The sequence below is a fragment of the Cebidichthys violaceus genome, unplaced genomic scaffold (assembly GCF_023349555.1).
Source record: "Cebidichthys violaceus isolate CVI_PGR_0920_01 unplaced genomic scaffold, fCebVio1.0.p SCAF_79, whole genome shotgun sequence".
Lineage (NCBI taxonomy): Eukaryota > Metazoa > Chordata > Actinopteri > Perciformes > Stichaeidae > Cebidichthys > Cebidichthys violaceus.
Window position 1 is genome coordinate 356,407 of NW_027176963.1, and position 19,156 is coordinate 375,562.

General features: G+C 45.0%; 4 protein-coding genes across 6 annotated transcripts; 3 read left to right on the forward strand and 1 right to left on the reverse strand.

Moving 5' to 3' along the window:
* Positions 1-82: 82 nt before the first annotated feature.
* Positions 83-4,090, forward strand: actb1 (actin, beta 1). Its single transcript, XM_068737429.1, has 7 exons — positions 83-192; positions 1,279-1,404; positions 1,542-1,781; positions 2,312-2,558; positions 2,670-2,861; positions 3,052-3,233; positions 3,430-4,090. Exons 2-7 carry the CDS (start codon positions 1,282-1,284, stop codon positions 3,571-3,573), a joined length of 1,128 nt encoding a protein of 375 aa, XP_068593530.1. The 5' UTR covers positions 83-192; positions 1,279-1,281; the 3' UTR covers positions 3,574-4,090.
* Positions 4,091-5,084: 994 nt separating this feature from the next.
* On the forward strand, positions 5,085-11,315 carry fbxl18 (F-box and leucine-rich repeat protein 18). 2 transcript variants are annotated; one of them, XM_068737459.1, is made up of 8 exons: positions 5,085-5,155; positions 6,303-6,542; positions 7,384-7,581; positions 7,791-8,140; positions 8,856-8,991; positions 9,087-10,165; positions 10,421-10,639; positions 10,941-11,315. In XM_068737459.1, the coding sequence occupies exons 2-8, from the start codon at positions 6,489-6,491 to the stop codon at positions 11,095-11,097; spliced, it is 2,193 nt and encodes a 730-aa protein (XP_068593560.1). In that variant the 5' UTR covers positions 5,085-5,155; positions 6,303-6,488; the 3' UTR covers positions 11,098-11,315. The 2 variants fall into 2 exon arrangements, with proteins under 2 accessions (XP_068593560.1, XP_068593559.1); XM_068737458.1 differs by lacking the exon at positions 5,085-5,155 and having other exon boundaries at positions 6,126-6,542.
* Positions 11,316-11,509: 194 nt separating this feature from the next.
* On the reverse strand, positions 11,510-14,341 carry LOC137892390 (stonustoxin subunit beta-like). 2 transcript variants are annotated; one of them, XM_068737460.1, is made up of 4 exons: positions 14,204-14,341; positions 13,238-13,301; positions 12,839-12,886; positions 11,510-12,421 (listed from the first exon to the last, which is right to left on the reverse strand). In XM_068737460.1, exons 1-4 carry the CDS (start codon positions 14,204-14,206, stop codon positions 11,874-11,876), a joined length of 663 nt encoding a protein of 220 aa, XP_068593561.1. In that variant the 5' UTR covers positions 14,207-14,341; the 3' UTR covers positions 11,510-11,873. The 2 variants fall into 2 exon arrangements, with proteins under 2 accessions (XP_068593561.1, XP_068593562.1); XM_068737461.1 differs by lacking the exons at positions 12,839-12,886; positions 13,238-13,301.
* A 337-nt stretch (positions 14,342-14,678) lies between these two features.
* ptcd1 (pentatricopeptide repeat domain 1) lies at positions 14,679-18,818 on the forward strand. Its single transcript, XM_068737454.1, has 8 exons — positions 14,679-15,232; positions 15,382-15,522; positions 15,712-15,930; positions 16,057-16,158; positions 16,409-17,077; positions 17,228-17,344; positions 17,616-17,798; positions 18,379-18,818. Exons 1-8 carry the CDS (start codon positions 14,768-14,770, stop codon positions 18,622-18,624), a joined length of 2,142 nt encoding a protein of 713 aa, XP_068593555.1. The 5' UTR covers positions 14,679-14,767; the 3' UTR covers positions 18,625-18,818.
* The last annotated feature ends 338 nt before the right edge of the window (positions 18,819-19,156 follow it).

Below are 19,156 nucleotides of genomic sequence, written 5' to 3' on the forward strand. Positions count from 1 at the left end.
GTGGATGCGGAAGGACCAATCAGAGAGCGCTAAGCGGAAAGTTCTCCTTTTATGGAGAGGGGCTGCAGCGGGAGCTCTCATAAAACCCTGCAATTTGTTGGCCTCCATTGCAGTCAGGTTCAGACACTAAATCCTACCGGAGTGTAGCGCGCAGTCACAGCCATTCTAAGCCGATAACCCTCCCTCAAACAGGTAAGACGAAGATCCAAGTGTTGTCATGTTTTAAATGCAGTTATTACGCACGCACGTGTGTGTGTGTGTGTGTGTGTGTGTGCGCGTAATGTTTTAGCCGGCGGGTTAAGGAGACGAGGTTGTCTGCGTGACTTTACGCAGACAACAGCTGGAACAGTTAACTTTTTTAATTTTGGACATTCATTAACTTTTAAATGTTTCTGATGACGGTTACTGTTTGAGGGGAGATCCCCACTAACGGTGAGATAAGTACAGATATGTTTTGGCATACTGTCGTTTATATCTAACGGATGGTGTGAAATAACCCGGCTACCCATGCTGTCATCACTTCATCACTTTCACAAATCAGACTGCGTTTAAAAAAAAAAAAGAGAAGAAAAAAGGGAGCGTGACCTTCTCGCTTACATGTAAGCATCTGCTTCGGCTTCGACACGGTCTCTGGGTCTGGCTTCACACAGACGGATGATGAAGCATACTTCACGCTAACAGAAATTGCAGATATGCGCGTAGAAATGCCAAATTGTTGCTTTGACATTAAAGCGAGAAGTTGTCTTTATTTATTTATTTTTTATTTATTTATTTTTTTCATGCTCATGAGCTTGTAACAGTGGCGGTCACGACACAGAGGTACACCTGATGACTGCCATGACTGATGGGTGGAAGTTCATTCACCTTAACTGTTCAAATAAACGTCTGTGTTGACGCGTGCGTAACCGGTGTTGTGGACCGTAAATCTTGACCACAGTTTGTGGTGGTTCCGGTGAAGGGAGTGGCCGTGCTTGTCGGTGTCATTTTGAGGTTTAACGACACACGGGCCGGGCTACCGCAGTCTCTCTCGCAGCTGCTCTCGCGTTTGCCTTATATGGCCATAGCCAGACCGAGTGAGAAACTGAGCCTTTTGTTTCTCAGCGGCTGGATTAGGACTGGGACTTGCGCCACTGCGACATCCAGCGTCCAGTCTCCACAACAACAAGGCTTTTAACTGAGTTGATTGTGTGCCAGATGTAACCCACAACTGTCACACACACACACAGAGCATCATTGTTCAACATTCTTTGCCTTTTTTGTCTCTCCTCTTCTGCCCAGACAATGGAAGACGACATTGCCGCCCTCGTTGTTGACAACGGATCCGGTATGTGCAAAGCTGGCTTTGCAGGAGATGATGCTCCACGTGCTGTGTTCCCCTCCATTGTTGGACGTCCCAGACATCAGGTACAGTTTCCACATATTGTATAAATCATGACTTATAAATAACAAAGCTTCGGCATGAATTCGTGTTGATTTTGTCCTGATTTTAACTTGATTTTTGTCCTGATTTTAACTAGTTTTTCTGATTTTTACTTTACTAGGGTGTGATGGTCGGTATGGGCCAGAAAGATAGCTATGTTGGTGACGAGGCACAGAGCAAAAGGGGAATCCTGACCCTGAAGTACCCCATTGAGCATGGTATCGTCACCAACTGGGATGACATGGAGAAGATCTGGCATCACACCTTCTACAACGAGCTGAGAGTTGCCCCTGAGGAGCACCCAGTCCTGCTCACAGAGGCTCCCCTGAACCCCAAGGCCAACAGGGAAAAGATGACCCAGGTAACAAGGGCTGACACACTGACATATCCCCTCGCACAGGAAACCCTCTCAACTCGCCTGCAGGGCCCCGCAACAAGAAAATGTGTTGCCGCTCTGGCATTTCAGCTTCTGCTCAATCTGTCCATTTCCTCCTGCTCCTTCAATCTCCAGGTTTCTTTTATCCTGTGCTGATCTTTTCATCTCTGCGGATGCTTCAGGTTTCTATCTCTCTGCACTGTGATGCATCAGGAATGACTTTGTTGCGGCATGGTCACTGCTGTGTTCAAATTAGGCTTATTTTAGACTTGATAAAGTAGATGACGAACATCTAACTACACTGGTGTCTGCATGGTGCGCCAGATGACAGAGCAGGTTGCTGCACTCGTCTTGTACAGTCAATCTGACTAAACTAAGTTATTGTAATGACTGGTTTTCATATGGTGTTTATACTCAAAACGAAACAGGCCAGTGTGCTGTGCTTTTCTGTACTAACCAATACTAGCTTACTTCAGGTATCGTTGACTCACCGATTCATCTCCCGTCTCCTCCAGATCATGTTCGAGACCTTCAACACCCCTGCCATGTATGTGGCCATCCAGGCTGTGCTGTCCCTGTACGCCTCCGGTCGTACCACTGGTATTGTCATGGACTCTGGTGATGGTGTGACCCACACAGTGCCCATCTATGAAGGCTACGCCCTGCCCCACGCCATCCTCAGGTTGGACTTGGCTGGCAGAGACCTCACGGACTACCTCATGAAGATCCTGACCGAGAGGGGTTACAGCTTCACCACCACAGGTTGGCACACAAGCACCGACTTCAAAACAAACTAATCTTTAAAGCAGGGGGAGGGGAAAAAAAACAAACAAACCTGGGACTGACTATAAAATGTCTCTTCTTGTCTTGCAGCTGAGCGTGAGATTGTGCGTGACATTAAGGAGAAGTTGTGTTATGTTGCACTGGACTTTGAGCAAGAAATGGGCACTGCTGCCTCCTCTTCATCCCTGGAGAAGAGCTACGAGCTGCCTGACGGACAGGTCATCACCATTGGAAATGAGAGGTTCCGTTGCCCCGAGGCCCTCTTCCAGCCCTCTTTCCTTGGTAGGTTAATTCAGGGAAACTTAATTTTAAGGCAGAAATAGATTTCAATCAAGACACTGGCTGAAATATACTTAAGGACTGAGTTTTATAACCAATACATAGGAGTTAATCTGTTTGGAAGCATAGAGGGCAGGTCATAGTTTTTAAGTGTGGAACAAAAACTTACTTTCTTCTTTACAACCTCTCGTAGGTATGGAGTCTTGCGGCATCCATGAAACCACCTTCAACAGCATCATGAAGTGCGACGTGGACATCCGTAAGGACCTGTACGCCAACACCGTGCTGTCTGGAGGTACCACCATGTACCCTGGCATCGCTGACCGTATGCAGAAGGAAATCACTGCCCTGGCACCCACCACCATGAAGATCAAGGTATAACTCGTCCTCTTCCAGCGTAAAATATGTTCTAGAAGGCTCTTTACCTCTACTGCCACTCAGTGGACAAATGTGGTTAATTCAGCATTCAAGTTTCTCGCTTGTTTAAATTAAATACTTGCAGGATGTCGGCGCTTTTACCAACGTATGCGGATTGATTTGACACCTTGTTTTTCCATCTTGCTCCCTGCAGATCATTGCTCCCCCAGAGAGGAAGTACTCCGTATGGATCGGTGGCTCCATCCTGGCTTCTCTGTCCACCTTCCAGCAGATGTGGATCAGCAAGCAGGAGTACGACGAGTCCGGCCCCAGCATTGTCCACAGGAAGTGCTTCTAAACAGACTTGTCAGTCCACTCCCCCGAAACACACACTGCTACAAACCCAAACGACTGGCTCTGCATACATGCCTACACCAACACACCGGTATATGCTGAGCCCGCAACACCACTTCCCATTTTCCCCCATCACTATGGCTATGGCACCATGCCCCCTGATGGGGAGAAACTCTGCAGGAAGTACAGAGCGTCCCAGGCGGTGTGACTGTGAGAGGAACATGATGTCCATTGTCGTGTTTGTGTAGGTCATTCCAGATGTGTTTGTTCACCACCTTATTTGCCTCTATGAAGGTTTTTCTCTGGTGGGCCCACTGCCCAACAGACCTGTAGTATTGCTTATGTAAATTATGTACTCTTTTGTTTTTGTACTTTCAGCCTTAAACAATACTTGGTCCAGTTTGTTTGTCATTATGCAAAAGACAAAGCTTCTACCTTGTATGGGGGTGTAGAAAGGATTGCGCATGGGGCTTCAAGCCTCTTGTGTACACAACAACTCAATAAAGCGCACATGTCTGAGATTCCGGTCTGTCTACATGGGTTTCTTTCATTTTTGATCAGCTCAGAATTTACATGGTACCATTCGCACACTTTAAGTTAATAAAAGAGACGCATGTTGTATTTACATTCTGAAGGTTAAATGTCTCATTTCAGCTTGTCGCAGTAGAAAAAGCCTGGGTGTAAATAAAACGACTGACGGCTGAATTCCATGTAGTTGCTTCAGTTTCAAGGTCCTGGTATTGTTGCACCGTCACGGCTCACTAGGACGCTGAATAGAACAGAGCCATTATTACTGTTGGTAAAACCGGTTTACTACTGTAACAGTCAAATCTGCTGTAATTCTATACTAGGGATTAATTAAAAGTCTCATTTAATTACAACGGCTCTACCCAGTATAATCGTATTAAATGACTTTCTCACACCATTATGTCTCAAAGGATTCAAGAACTTGTCATTGGACAACACAAGGCTGCACAACGACATGCAGTTGCCAGTTTGCAACAAAAAACAAACTGCATTTGCATCGGGAGTAAAGTAAACCGCAACAACGAAACCATCTTAATAGTTGCGAACGATATTAAAGTCTCTTGGTTCATCTTTAAAGCTCGTCAACCATTCAGTGGTGTTTATAGAGCAGCATATAAAGCATCGACTGTGGACGTAGTCATCGTGACGTCATCCATTGGACTCCCGTTATGAAGCATCCACTTCGGCGATTTCGCCGTCGCCATCTTGGAATCCATGTTTTCTTTTGCAACCGATGACTGGAAATGAACAATTTTGGAATGCAGAGGAGTGACGTGACTCCGGATACAGCTCTGGTAGCGACAGCGACCTGTCAATCACAGTAAGCCCGCCCTAAAGCATACTCCGCTTTACGGTTTGTTTGACTCTAAATGGACCATAATTCACTAAATGAACATCATGCTGTATTGAGGAAGACTTGAAACTAGCGATTGAGTCCATAAGCTCATGTTTACAATGTTTACTGAGGTAAACACATTTTCTCATAGACTTCCATACAACCGACTGCAGGAGTCGCCATACAACTTCCATACTAGGACTGCAGGAGTCGCCCCCTGCTGGTCAGTAGAGAGAATGCATGTTTTAAAACATAGTTATGAATATTGTATTCCATTGCTGCCAATTAATCCCCCTAAATGTTACACACTGTTCCGTTAAAGGAGCAGAACACCTCTTGGTATCACTTCACAATTAAACTTTTTGTTGTAGTGCCATCATGTGGACATCTACATTAATGAGAAGTAATTATACATCAGATATATTCATTATTATCTAACTGTGTGGAACGGACTAACAAGTCATATGTGGTTGTATTATAGAAATATTAAGAGGTCACATTAACTCTATTTCATTAAAACATAATTTCATGGTTTGAGCCGTATTTACTGATTAATAATTAACTGTTGACAGACACTTTTTTCAGCAAACTAATGATTCATTTTTATATTAGTTGGAACATAACAGCGCATAACAGTATTACAGGAATATACAGCTAGTCTGTAGTTCCTCATTTTTCTGTCAGAATTAGAGAACAGTACTTATGCCCACAAAATAAACCTAAATCTTTGCAATACTTTATTAAGACAAAAAAGTAGGTATTTCTGTTTATCCATAGAGAATGCAAAAATATTATATATTGAATCCAGTGTTGGAAATTAACATTTCCACAAGTATTCGAGTATTTCCATTTCAAATTACTTTATACTTCTACTCACCTATAGTCACTTTGAAGATCAAGGTTCTACATAGCATAACATATACTCATTTTATTAAGTATGTTGCATTATAGATCAGTTTTTATAGAAACTATCCAACAAGATATAAAGAAGTAATCTTAATTGTGACCAGCTATAACAGAATCGCACAAGAATCCAATCATGTAATACCACACTGACAGGGGTCCTTCTGCTGCCTAATGAATAATTTTACTTTTGATATATTTTGCTGCTAATACTTGTGTTTTTTTTTTGTTTTTTTTAATGCAGGAAGTTTACTTGTGGAGTAATTTTACCCTGAGGTTTAATAAATATCTCTTTTTTTAAAATAATATTTTCAAAGTACTACTACGTTTTCTCATCTATTATTCATTCATGGTGTTCTTTGGTAATCTAATTTAAAATTCAATTCATGAAATGGAAAATTAATTTCTTTAAAATCTGATTGGCCCGACAGCAAGTTTCTTTTTTTTTTTTTTTCTTTTTTTCTTAGACCGACAGGAAGTGTGTCCGTCACTGACAGACTTCCGTCACTGTGCAGCAGCAAACGTAATCCGTCCTGTCAGCGGATGGATGTTACACCCGGTAACACCGCCTGTGGTCCATCGGAAAATGAAGCGTTGGGCGGCTGGATGAGCATCTGAAAATCTAGAATAAAACATCTAAAATCCTGGCGATCATGAGTGGGACCGTGAAAGGTATTTCAGAGGACATGGACCGACAAATTGTACAGGTGGGTAAACCGACAAAACCTCGACAACCCATTAATAGTTAACGGTACCGTTGGGCTGACCGAACTTAGCGTTAACGTTAGCTAACCAGGCTCAACCCAAATTCCTGCTAAGTTGTTCAACCAAGTTGGGCTAATACGCCGAGACAGTGCAGCAGAAAGACGTGTTGGCTGATACTGATGTGAACGCTTTGGACTATTGCTACAATATGTGTCTTATCGCTGGTAATGGCATCACAATACAATGCTATTAATCCACAATTCTACAATATTTATATATCTATTTATGTAGCTATATCTATACTCTCATTGATACTTCAACTATGACACTAGTTAATAAGTGAACTGTATAAGACAGAGCACTATTAATACATCACAAGTCATTTTATGTTGTAATATCCATATCTTTGTCATATATTAAATTATTCATCAAAAGTCAGCTGAGGTAAATAAAATGTAAAAATTAACCAGGTAGGAATGTCTGATTTTGGCAAATCCAGCTAAATCAAAACTCCCAAATAATTAATAGTGATGCAAAATTATATTTTAAATAAGCAGTCCCACTAATTGATTTGCAGCATTGTCTACAATAACTTAATGCAACCAGACATTAAATAGAGAGCTACCACAATATGAATGATACATTGTCATATCAACCAGCCATAAACTAGGGTCTTAATAACGTCTTCGGTCTCTTTGTTGGACCTCAACTACAAAACACCAAGAATTGGTAATTGATACCCCGAGGATTTGCAGCCATTGTTGCGATTCTTCCCAGAGGTTGACTGAAGACACAGAGGGCCTAAAAGGTCTTTACCGTGACACTGTTTGCCGTCTGTCTCAGGCTGTATTCGACGAGGACACGATGTCCTCTACCTCGGTGGGAATGTCCGACTTGTCCGACGAGATCCTGCTGTGCATCCTCCGCCATGTTCCCGTGTGTGACCTGGTGCAGAACGTGGCGAACGTCTGCCACAAGTTACACACACTGTGCCACGACAAGACCCTGCTCACCAACGTCAGCCTGTCGGAGGAGTATCTGGTAAAGAGTTATCATCTTTTGAACTGATGAGGCATGTTTCAAGGTTGTTTTAGTGAAGATTTCTAGCACCGTTTTCTATTCATCTTCAAACTAGTGCACGCGTGTGGATCTTTCTGGATATTTTAATAACATTTCTTTATCAACACAGTGGAGTATTTGTTGAATTGTAGCAGATGGATTTAATGAAATGAGTTCTTTGTTTCCTCCAGGCTGACGATCTATTGGTTCGGCACATATTAAAGCGGTTGGCCAATCACGTGCAGTCTCTCAGCCTGAATGGTTGCTACTGGCTGGCCGGCTCTACAATGGAGCTTCTTGCTCGCTGCAGAGGAGTGACGCACCTCGATGTCACCGGCTGTCGCCTCACTTCCCTGCGTCTCTCCCGTCTCCTCTCCTCCCTGTCTCTGCTCAGATCACTCGCTTTCGATGTGACGCCAGGCTTCAACTCCGCTCAGCTCAGTTCGGAGGCGGTGGATTCACTGAGCCGCCTGTCGGAGCTCAGACAGACGCTGTTGACACCCAGTTATGGTGTGGTGCCATGTTGCGCCCAACTCCGCAAGTAAGAATCTGTCAGATTACTGAGATTTCACATGAGAAATGAAGGTTTTTGGTGCTCGATGAAAAGTAAAGGGATCGCCAACAAGATCACGATTCATCCTGAGCTGAACATGAATGTCTGTACCCAATTCCAGTGGAAAAGTCAGAGGGTAACCATAGTCAGCAGGATGTATCCTCTGGGGACCATGTCTACAAAATTGTGTGCCAATTCATCTTGTAGTGAAGTTTGACCTGCTGGTGGCGCTACAGGAAAAGTCAGGGGATCACCAAAGTCATTAGGACGTATCCTCTGGGGATCATGAATGTTTCAACAAAATGTCATTTAAATCCATCCAGCAGTTGTTGAGATATTTCAATCTCTGGACCAAAGTGGTGGACTGACCGACCATCCCTAGCTTAGCATGGCTAAAATGCACAAGTGCAATGCATCACCTGCTTGTGCTTTGTGTCACAATCAAACCTTAAAAGTTAGTTGTTTCAGAAACGCAATTTGGAAATGCCAATTTCCATTTACTTGTCACTTCAGAGCCTATTTCTGGTCTGGTGATGTCAGACCAGACATCAGCCATCTTAAATGCATTTGGTCCATTTGGTTGAGTTTAGCGGCACTACGCTGATGGAGCTGGCATTCACATTCTTGTCGCTATGTCGAAGGACTTTGTGTTACTATCTTACTGCTGCATTGTTGAATGCGTGTCCGTGTTTGTTCCCTGCAGGCTGATGCTGCAGTTTGACATCTCAGATGTGACCAGAGAGGGGATCGGTGTTTGCTGTCAGTTAATGATGGGTCAGAGCAGTGTGCCGCATTACCAACAGCTGGAGGAGTTCACTGCCAGGCTGGCTCCGGGAGAGGTGACTTTGTTTTTACTATGTTCTCGTTTATCCGCAGTACACACTTCAATACTGTGTAGTTTTGAATACGTGCGTCTGTGTGTTCGTGTTCTTAGGTAAACCAGACCTTGCTCCTCCTCTACCTGGCAGTGTTCAGCGTTCACGTGCCAAAGCGCCTCAGAGTTTTCCTCGTGTCGATTCCTGGCCCAAACCCCGCTCACTGGCCCGCTGCTCCCTCACTGGCTCAGAGTCTGGGTCAACGCGGGGACCTGGAGGCCCTGCAGCTCCCCCGGTCCTGGCTCGATTCCTTGTCCCTAAAGCGAGCCCTGGAGGGAAACAGTCCGAAGCACCTGAGCTTCAGCCGCTGCCCAGCGCTGTGGCCGCAGGTGTTCCAGTCGCTGCTGGAGGGAGGAGTCAGAGACACCACACAGCTGACTAGCCTGAACCTCAGCGGGATCAACAAGGTCCTGTACTCGGAGTGCAGGAGCGTGGAGGATCAGCTGATTCCCGCGACAATGAGCCGGCTGGCAGTCGGCTGTTCCAACATTAAACAACTGAACCTGATGCACACGCACTACCACCATGAAAACTCACCTGTGCTCGGCGGAGAAACACACCTGTGTGGCAGCTTGGCCAAACTCGCACACCTGCGCTCCCTCACTCTGCCCGCCTGCGCTCTGTCAGACGGCTTAAACACGCATCAAATCACTACAAACAACACGTCTCCCTCTCCGTTGTTCCTGGGGCTGAAGAAGCCTCCGCGTCTGGGGATCCAGAATTACAAGCCCGATTCGGAGTCTTCTCTGTCGGGGGACAGCACTTCGGGGCTCGCCCTGCTCTTAGCCGGCTGCCCTTTTTTAGAGACCTTGGAGCTCATTGGTCCAGGTTTTGTGTCTGCACTGCCTCGGCTTGAGCCTTGCACTCGCGCCAGTGTGGAGCCCCGCGGTATGTGCGCGTGGGCGCGAGGAGTCGGCGACGCACACTTGGCGGCACTCGAGGCTTTGCCTCGATTACACCGCCTGACTCTGGCTGGGCTCCCCGGGGTCCTCAGGGGGACGGGGCTGGTACAGCTGACCAGGCAGTGCAGAGACCTACAGGTATTGTCCCTTGCCAACATGGGATCACTAAAAACCATGAACTACACCCCTGCCTTGCTGGACACACTTAAACAGTGCACGCAGCTACGGGAACTCAGGTGAGAAGATGTCTTTGTGTACCCTTCTTTTACTGTAAAATAAACACTAACCATCTGTACACTCATAATTATTATCAGATGTCCCTTTAGTTGAAGGATTGTCCATCTTTCCAGTCATATTTCAGATAATTAGGAGTTGTTTGTTTTCATCTTAGGTTGTTAGTCTTAACACATTTAATGGAAAGAGTTCACGTTTGCTCAACTTGCTGTTTTTTTATATATATATATATTGAAGTGTGTGTGTGTGTGTTTCAGGTTAGAGCAGCCCTACCTGAATGCCAGCGCGTCATTCTTTGAGGCTCTGTCCTGCTGCTCCCGTCTGCAGCGTCTCTGCCTTATCTCACGCGGCGGTACCTTCGACCCGTCGGCCGCAGAAACCTTCATGGAGCGATGCTGCCACGTCGTCATGTGCCACATGTTCATGGGCGGCACCTTAGTGGCTTGTCGCACACTGCAGAAAGCTCTGCTGGACAGGTCGGTACTTTTTTTTTTTTTTTTTTTTCTTTTTTTTGTGGCGGCAAATCCTCAAACATTTAAGTGATAGTTTGGATTTTTTTTCGTACGAGGTACTTATCCATAACCAGGGTAGAACCCACAGTAGATGTCGGTTTGTAGAAACAGACGTGAGTTACGGCACATGCTGGGACTCTCTCATTAAATGGCTAAAGAAATCTCACATTCACCTTTTTCTTCTCTCTCTCTCTCTCTCTCTCTCTCTCTCTCTCTCTCTCTCTCTCTCTCTCTCTCTCTCTCTCTCCCCCCCCCCCCCCGTTAGATTTTCAATCGACCGCTCGGCTCTGAGCGTGGTCATCTATCCCTTACAGCATGAAGACCTGACCTCGGTCATCAGAGACATCCCACTAACACTGCTGGACAGGATTACTTTGTTCCAGAGCCACGTGGCCCAACCACCGCATCTATCCCCATTGTGACGTCACCAGAAAGCTTCCGTGTGATTTGGTGCTCAGACCGATTTTGTTCTGCAGGAAATAAAATTCACTTCTTGAAAGACTGATTGTCATCGGCACAGTGATTTCACCAGCAGCGGTTTCAGGCTGCTCTACAACAATCATCATCATCATCGTCGTCCATGATTGTTTTCAGTTACATGACAAAGTAATGGTGCTCTGCAAAGGGTAATTTGCTGGTAGGGAGTTTATTGTTCCAGGACTTCTAACATTTGTTTTGCTGTTGGGGGGCGGGGCCTCAATTTAGGCCTCTGTCATAAATAGTCTATTACTACACCGGTCTGTTACTTTGAACATAAGTGCCAAAAACATAACTGAAGGGATGTATTTGTTCAGATAATTTGTACAGAAGATCTGAATCAAATGATTGTTGTAATAAACTCCATTGAAATGATTCCTAAATATTGTCCGTGTACCATTTGCCTGTTCATGTAATTCTTTTTAATTATCACAACATGTCTACTGTTGTTGCTGGTGTTACCCAAAGCTACATTGGCAGGCAATTAGCTTAACCGTACGACAGCCCTGCCGCTAGCATAGCACTGGAAATGTAAAATGCAAATCATTCTTTAAAGACGTATTATTATTATTATTATTATTGGGATTTGTTTAAATCAACCCAGCATTAACACAATCACCAGTGGAGCCAAAGTTGCTAATGTGCAGTGGCGGACTCGGACAGTCTGAGGGGCAGAGGCGGAAAAACTAAAAAGGGCACCAGCACGTCGATTGGCCCTGCGTCACATGACGCTTTTTGGCTGGACCTCTACTCCAGGATCACACAGCTGGGCGGAGCCTATGACCCACAGCCCGGGGTAGAGCGGCTTTGTGAAAGTGGTTTCTTCTCTGTGCAGCAGCTGCAGCGTCGTGTCACAGACGCAGTAGTAGGTCAGACCACCGGCCTCATGATCCAGGTACACGCCCACTCTGGAGGACCGAGGCTCCGGCACCGCGGTCTCCTCATCCTTGTGTCTGAAACACTTGTTGTTTCCGTTTATGTCTAAACTCCAGGATTTGTCGTTGCAGCCGAACGCGCACTCGGCATAATAGTCCGATCTGCCGAGATCTTTGTACGCCACCGCTATTTCAAAAGACCCTTCGAACTCCACCTCCCAGTAGCAGCGTCCAGACAGACCCTCTTTACACAGCACCTGATAGAGGTGAGAGAACCTGTCCGGGTGTTCAGGGTACTCCTGGACTACATCTGTGAGCTCCACCTTTCTGTTCCCCTCAGACAGAACCATCTCTCTGTACGCTGTGTTTGGGTCCAGGGTGAGGTGACGGTAATCTGTGAGAGGAGAGGAAGACGTGGGTTGACGGACAAAACACTGATGAGTCTTTGCACACCTGAAAATAATGTGGGACAGAACTCCTAACTGGGATGATTTAATTTGACATTTTAGGAAATAGGCTAATTTGCTTTCTTGCAGGGAGGTACAGCAGATTAAATGAGAAGATTGATACCACTCTCATGTTTGTCCTATAAATATGAAGCCAAACTGGAAGACTGGAAACAAGGGATAACAGCTGATATGTCATATATTTCCATTTCATTCTAAAATGAGTGCAACCAGGACCATTCTTGGCTTCTAAGCTCAACTGCATGTTCAACACATATCCTAAAGAGAAACCAATTTCCACGGCACGTCACAGTCATCTGTTTGTTTGTTTTGCGGTCTGTTTTTTGAGATAAAAAAAGACTCACATTTTAGGAAGTCTGCTCTGGTCTGAGGTTCATCTCTCAGCGAATCGTCTGCCTCACAACACACACACACACACACACACACACACACACACACACACACACACACACACACACACATTTTATAAATACTGCTTTAGAAGTACATTATCTCTGAGGAAAAGTGTCTTCAAAACACAGAAGGTGTTAATATGTAGAGCTAAATTAGTGTAAAAACACACTATTAAGGATATTTTCCAACACGCAATGTATTACATAATATGGAATAGTTCTACAAAATCACTCATATACAATAAAGCCATGATCATCAGATGAAATGATAACACTAACATGTTTTTTTTATGGGACAAAGTTCGGCCATGTGGGCTGCTGGTACATTGGTATAGTGGGTGTGCTGTGTACCTGGAGCAGGCGGGGTGTTAGACACAGGACAGGAAGGGACTTGCTGATCTTGTACAGAGATTTCCTGTATAAATCAGTATTAGTATTATTTTTGCTCTCCAATACTCTGGTAGAATACAAAAAATTCTCAAAAACTGTGACGCTAAAACACACATTTTATTGAGGTATGTTGTGATAAAACCTGAGGAGGAAAATATGAGGACTGAACATTTGTCCTCATCTATTTATCTGTAATCCCAGTAAAAAACTGTTAGAAGGTTGTGTATTTTTATTGTATTTATACACTCTCAAAGTACTCAAAGAAACATTATGTGGCTGCAACAAAACTTCAACCTCCATCTGCCATGAATAGAGTCACCAAAGTATTGTATTGATCTATCGTATAGGGTTCAAGGTGGTCAGTATGGTCACTAACTTAACTGCTGTTAAGTTAAGATAAAATAGTACTTGCAGGGTTTGTATGAGGACATGTGTTCTTCTCCTGCACTGAAATTCAGCTTGTAGCAACATCAATATTTGTATATTGCTCCCTTAATTCTATTTTTGTTGAACTCCCTTTTTGCCTAAAACAGTTATGATAGAGATACTGACTCAAAATCCAACTAAAGGAGCCCTGAGCATGGCTACCTCAGGATTTAATAATATGTTCGGGAACATTAGGAGAAGGTATTTGAATATTATTCCAGTATTTACAACAATAAAGTTATTTCTATAGCCTCAAAAATATGTGGCTAACTCAACAGATGAAGAAATAAAGATGTCCACAGATCATGAACCAAACTGCAGCAAGTAGATCATTAACTTTAATGACATTTGGTGTCAGAATTACATAATAATAACATAGATTTACATTTTTCTTAACAAAGAAATGTACACTTCAAATCATTTCTGAATATTATCAGTGTGTAATGAGTCGCATTATATTAAAGTGTGTGCGGACACTTGTTATGAAACTATATATTTTACCATTGGGGATGCAGCAGCGTGTCTCTCTTCCACTGCTGTAACGCGGATTAAAACCCTGACCACTGTGTCTCTTCATAAAATAAATCAAACCGGCCTTTAAATAATCCTATTTGGTCTGGCTCACCGTCTTCACCTCATTTAAACCCAGGAAGAGACGTAAAAGTCAACTTTATGACCAGCTTTCGGGGGGAGTGGCGTAGCTTAACTGTAGGGACGTGAAGTCAACGGCACAGGCCTACGAATCTATCCCCGATAAAGTCGATCAGAGAGGGACGTCCTATTAAGACTAGATTACGCTTTATTAACAATTAATATACCTCAGAAATAATCAGTGATATGATTGAACTCAATTAATGTCAGTGGTGATTAATTTCAAGGACCAAAGAGCCAAACAGGCCGCTTTGAAGTTCTTGTTCGATATCTGTTATTCAGGTCTTGTGTAGTTTGTTTGTCATTGAAACATCGTGCGCGCAACATGACTGAAGCTACGCAGCTACCCTGAAACTAGCGTTGTAAGTTTGATTAGCTTGTAGTTAGCGAACGTTAGATTAAAATTGCCTAAATATGTTAACGTCCGTCGCCTGTTTGTGCGCGCGAAACAGCAGGAAAGTCTCGGCTCCTGTTGCTAAATTGTCCCTGTTTTCAACGGTTAAGAACTCAACCGGGACCCTGAATCTAACACAAGATGTGTCACGACACCGGTCCTCCGGGCTGGTCCTCACACCGAGTCCCAGGCAGCTGCTATCCGTCAGATCTGTGTCCCTATCGGCTGCTTCCCGTGGGGGTGCAGACCCTCTGGGCTCCCCTGCAGCCCCAGCTGGAGTCGACCCACCGGACCGGGAGAACTTCGGTTCCTTTTCCACCGACATGTCCTCCAGGAGGACGTTCAGGAAAACCAGCCAATACATCCAGGATCTGCGGCACCGAGATGAGGACGAGGACCCGGTGAAACCTCGCAAGAGGCCCGGGAGGAGCAACACACCGTACTGGTACTTCTTACGGTGCAAGAAGCTGATCAAAGAGAACAAGGTGAGTCCAGTAGAGCTGGTCTCTCTCTCTCTCTCTCTCTCTCTCTCTCTCTCTCTCTCTCTCTCTCTCTCTCTCTCTCTCTCTCTCTGTCTCTGTCTCTGTCCTCTCAACTCCTCCTGTGTACATAAACACGATGCGTCCTCTCACAGCTGCAGGAGGCTTTGGACGTGTTCACCAGAGACATGCTGGAGGGAGAGAGGCTGCAGCCGGAGGAGATCAACTTCACTGTGCTGATCGGAGGCTGTGGTCGAGCTGGACACCTGAAGAAGGCCTTCAGACTCTACAATGATGTAGGGACGTTTTATTCATACGCTGTAATATATGTGTTATTTAAAACCTCTTCACCTCACTTAGGTTCGTTATTTTACAGCTAAATCACAGTTGTACGTTCTGTTAATTGTTCTTACTAGACTTTTCAGATGTACATTTCTTGACACAAACACAGTCCAGTCGGGTAATAATGTGTGCGCGTCTTCCAGATGAAGAAGCGAGGTCTAGAGGCTACAGATGCCACCTACACCGCGCTGTTCAACGCCTGCGCTGAGTCGCCATCCAAACAAGCCGGTCTCCAGCAAGCGCTGAAGTTGGAGCAAGAGCTCCGTCGCAAAAACTACCCGCTCAGCACCATCACGTACCACGCCCTCCTCAAGACGCACGCCATCACTAACCACCTGCAGGCCTGCATTCACACGCTCAGGGTACGACATGGGCCGACAATTTGTGTGTGTGTGTGTGTGTGTGTGTGTGTGTGTGTGTGTGGGTGGGTGGAGGGTTTGCTCACCGAATTGTCAGATTTCTTTATGAGTCTATGTATGTTTTTGCAGGAGATGCTGCAGAACGGCCATGCTGTAACTCAGGAGACGTTTCACTACCTGCTGATGGGCTGTTTGAAGGACAAACAAACTGGATTCAGACTGGCTTTACAGGTAGAGACGTGATTCTAGAGCCGCCTCGCATTGGTACCTAATATGTTTGAGAGGAAAACGACGGTTCACTCTGAGATCTTCTGTGAAAGTTGACAATCGTGAGAGAAACATGCTTAACTCTTTGGTCATCAATATAATATATATTTTACACTCTGATACAGATTCCAACTTGTATTAGACTCGACTCTCCCAGTGAAACATAGACTCGACTTGTCAATATGCACCGTACCTCTTTTGTTTTTTGTTTCAGGTGTGGCGCCAGATGCTGAGGTCCGGGATTCTTCCAGACTCAAAGAACTATAACCTGCTCTTGAGAACTGCCAGGGATTGTGGGATTGGCGATCCCGCCCTGGCCGCTGGCGTGCTGCTGAGGCCCGACCGGAAGTACGAGAGGGAACGCGTGTCCCGTGTAAAGTCAGAGTCTGGACGCAAAGATGTAATTGACATTGACCTCCTGGAGAGGCAGTTGTTTATCCAACCTGACCCACACAATGACAGTCAGCAGGACAGCAGAGGCAGTGAGTCCTGTATCACAGACTCAGCCCATTTGGTGCCAGTCAGACAAATAGGAACCGCCTCACTGCCCGTCGACGTGGCAGGAGATTCTCTAGCCCCTAACCTGCTGGACCTTTATGAGGGTAAGAGGGGGGGCGTGGTCTCCCTCGGCACCGTGGATGGAGCATCAGATAGGCTCGCCCTCATCGGAGGAGCTACAGGATTCCTGGACAAGATGGCAGCAAACGGACTCAGTCCGGACCTCAGAACTGTGACCCTGCTGGCCGACACGATGGAGCCGGGACACCAGTCTCTGCAGACGCTGCTGAAGGTCTCCAAGCTGCACAAAGTGAAGCTGGACGCCGCGTTCTTTAACACTGCGATTCGCAGAGCAGCCAGAGCGGGGGACCTGGAGGAGGCAAAGGTACACACACACACACACACACACACACACACACACACACACACACACACACACACACACACACACACACACAGTACTTTTACTTTACTTTAGTATTTCCATTTGTAAAGTGTGAGTGCATATTTTTGAGACACGTCTTTCCCTGTCCAGGCTGTGTTGAGTGTGATGCGACAGCGCCACGTGAACGTGGACGTGCAGACATTTGGAAGTCTGGCGTTGGGCTGTGAGCGACAGCAGGACGGACTGCAGCTGCTGAAAGACATGGAGGTGACGGAGCTCTCCTCCTAACAGCCGGAATAGATGTCAAATGGAGGACTCGCGTTGTATTTGTATAATCAAGGACAGAAAAAAATACCACGCAGAGAACATGGACAGTTTAACAAAATAAAAGTGCTGATTATTACTTGCACTATGAGATGAACTGTTACATTGTCATAATGAAATACTAACGTCAGCAGTAATCGTATTAAGAGTAGTAGTACTAGTAGAAGATATTTTGACTTATTTATTTTTTATCTTTACATGCGTTTTATTGCAGGAGGCGGGACTTAGGCCTAACGTCCAGGTGTTCTCTGCTCTGATTGGCCGCGCAAGTCGAAGACTGGATTTTGTTTACCTAAAAACAATGCTCAAAAGCATGAGCAGCATGAGGGTGTGGCCTAATGAGGTCATCATCAGACAGCTGGAGTTTGCCTCACAGTACCCTCCCAACTATAACCAGGTAAGCATACGTACAAAGAGCATGAGAACACGTCTGTGTGGATGTGTAGGTGCAGATTCTGATCACAGCCAAAAGAACCTAAAGACTCTTCTCATCAGTGGCAACGCCTCTCCACCAAAGTAGATCATATCGACGCTCTGCAGAGAGTTTTGGCATCTTTCAGTGCATTTTGTTTTGTTTTTCAAGCAGTCAGACTCCCCTCTCATTAGTCCTGTTTTCAGCGGATAACGCTCTGATAAACACAACACAGTTGGCTACTAGGTGGTGAATATAATGGAGCATTTAAGCTGCTGAAGAGCCAGATATCTCAGGAGTTAAAGGAGACGAATTCATATCTGACTTGCCAGGTGGCCAGAAAGACGACTCTAAATGATGCTCTGTATCTTACTGCATGTGTAAATATACAAACGTTGAACTTAGCAATGTTGTGTTTTGAGCTCTTTTCTCTGCACGCGAGTGACCAAACGCATCAGCAGACTATGATTAAAGTCATACTTTTATATAAAGTGTTGATTCATTCATTTTTGATTTATTTGCCCCTCTCCTCCCGCGTATTCTTCCTCCCTTCCATCAATCCCAGTACAAGTCCAGAAACAACTACCTGGTCCAGATCGATGGGTTTCGTGGTTTCTACCAGCAGTGGCTGAGAGCCATGCCTGCTCAGAGCGCTGGGGACGATCAGGCGGAGCTGCAGTCTGAGACGGACACTGAAGAGCTGAACACAGAAGCTGCAGATGGACTCACAGCGACCCAAAGAAACCAGAGAGCAGCAGCGAGGAGATACAAGCCTCACAACAAGGACAAGAGAAGCAGCTCTGCTCTCTAACAGCGCTCCTTCCTTTCTCTACTTGATCCTCTGTTGGTCTGTTTGCATTCAGCTGTGTAACTCTGGATGGACTTCAGATCAGGGTTGTAGCTCATGGACCTTCCTTCAGTTAACTTATTGCGGATGCATTTTTCTCTGCAGATCAAAATGAATGTCATTTATATTGCAATTAAAGTAAAAATTCAAGTTTGAAACCTAAATCTCATCTTAGTTTTCTATTGCGTTATGTTTTATTTTGAAACCACAATTTTAGGGTAATTTGCTGAGTAATCGATGGACTTGACTGATCATTTGCAATTAGTGTAGAAATGTACAATCGCATGCAAGATGCACATTGTGTGGTGGTCTTTATTGTTATTTGAAGAAGTGCATTATAATAGGACACATATTACAATTTGGCTTATAGAATTAAAAAAAATGAAATTCTTAGAACTGACTTTCTTTGAACAAAAATTTATTTAATGAACTATTCATTCCTTTTCCATCTTTGCTGCATTTGGAAGTGTTGAGGTTACGCTTGTTGTGCCTCAAC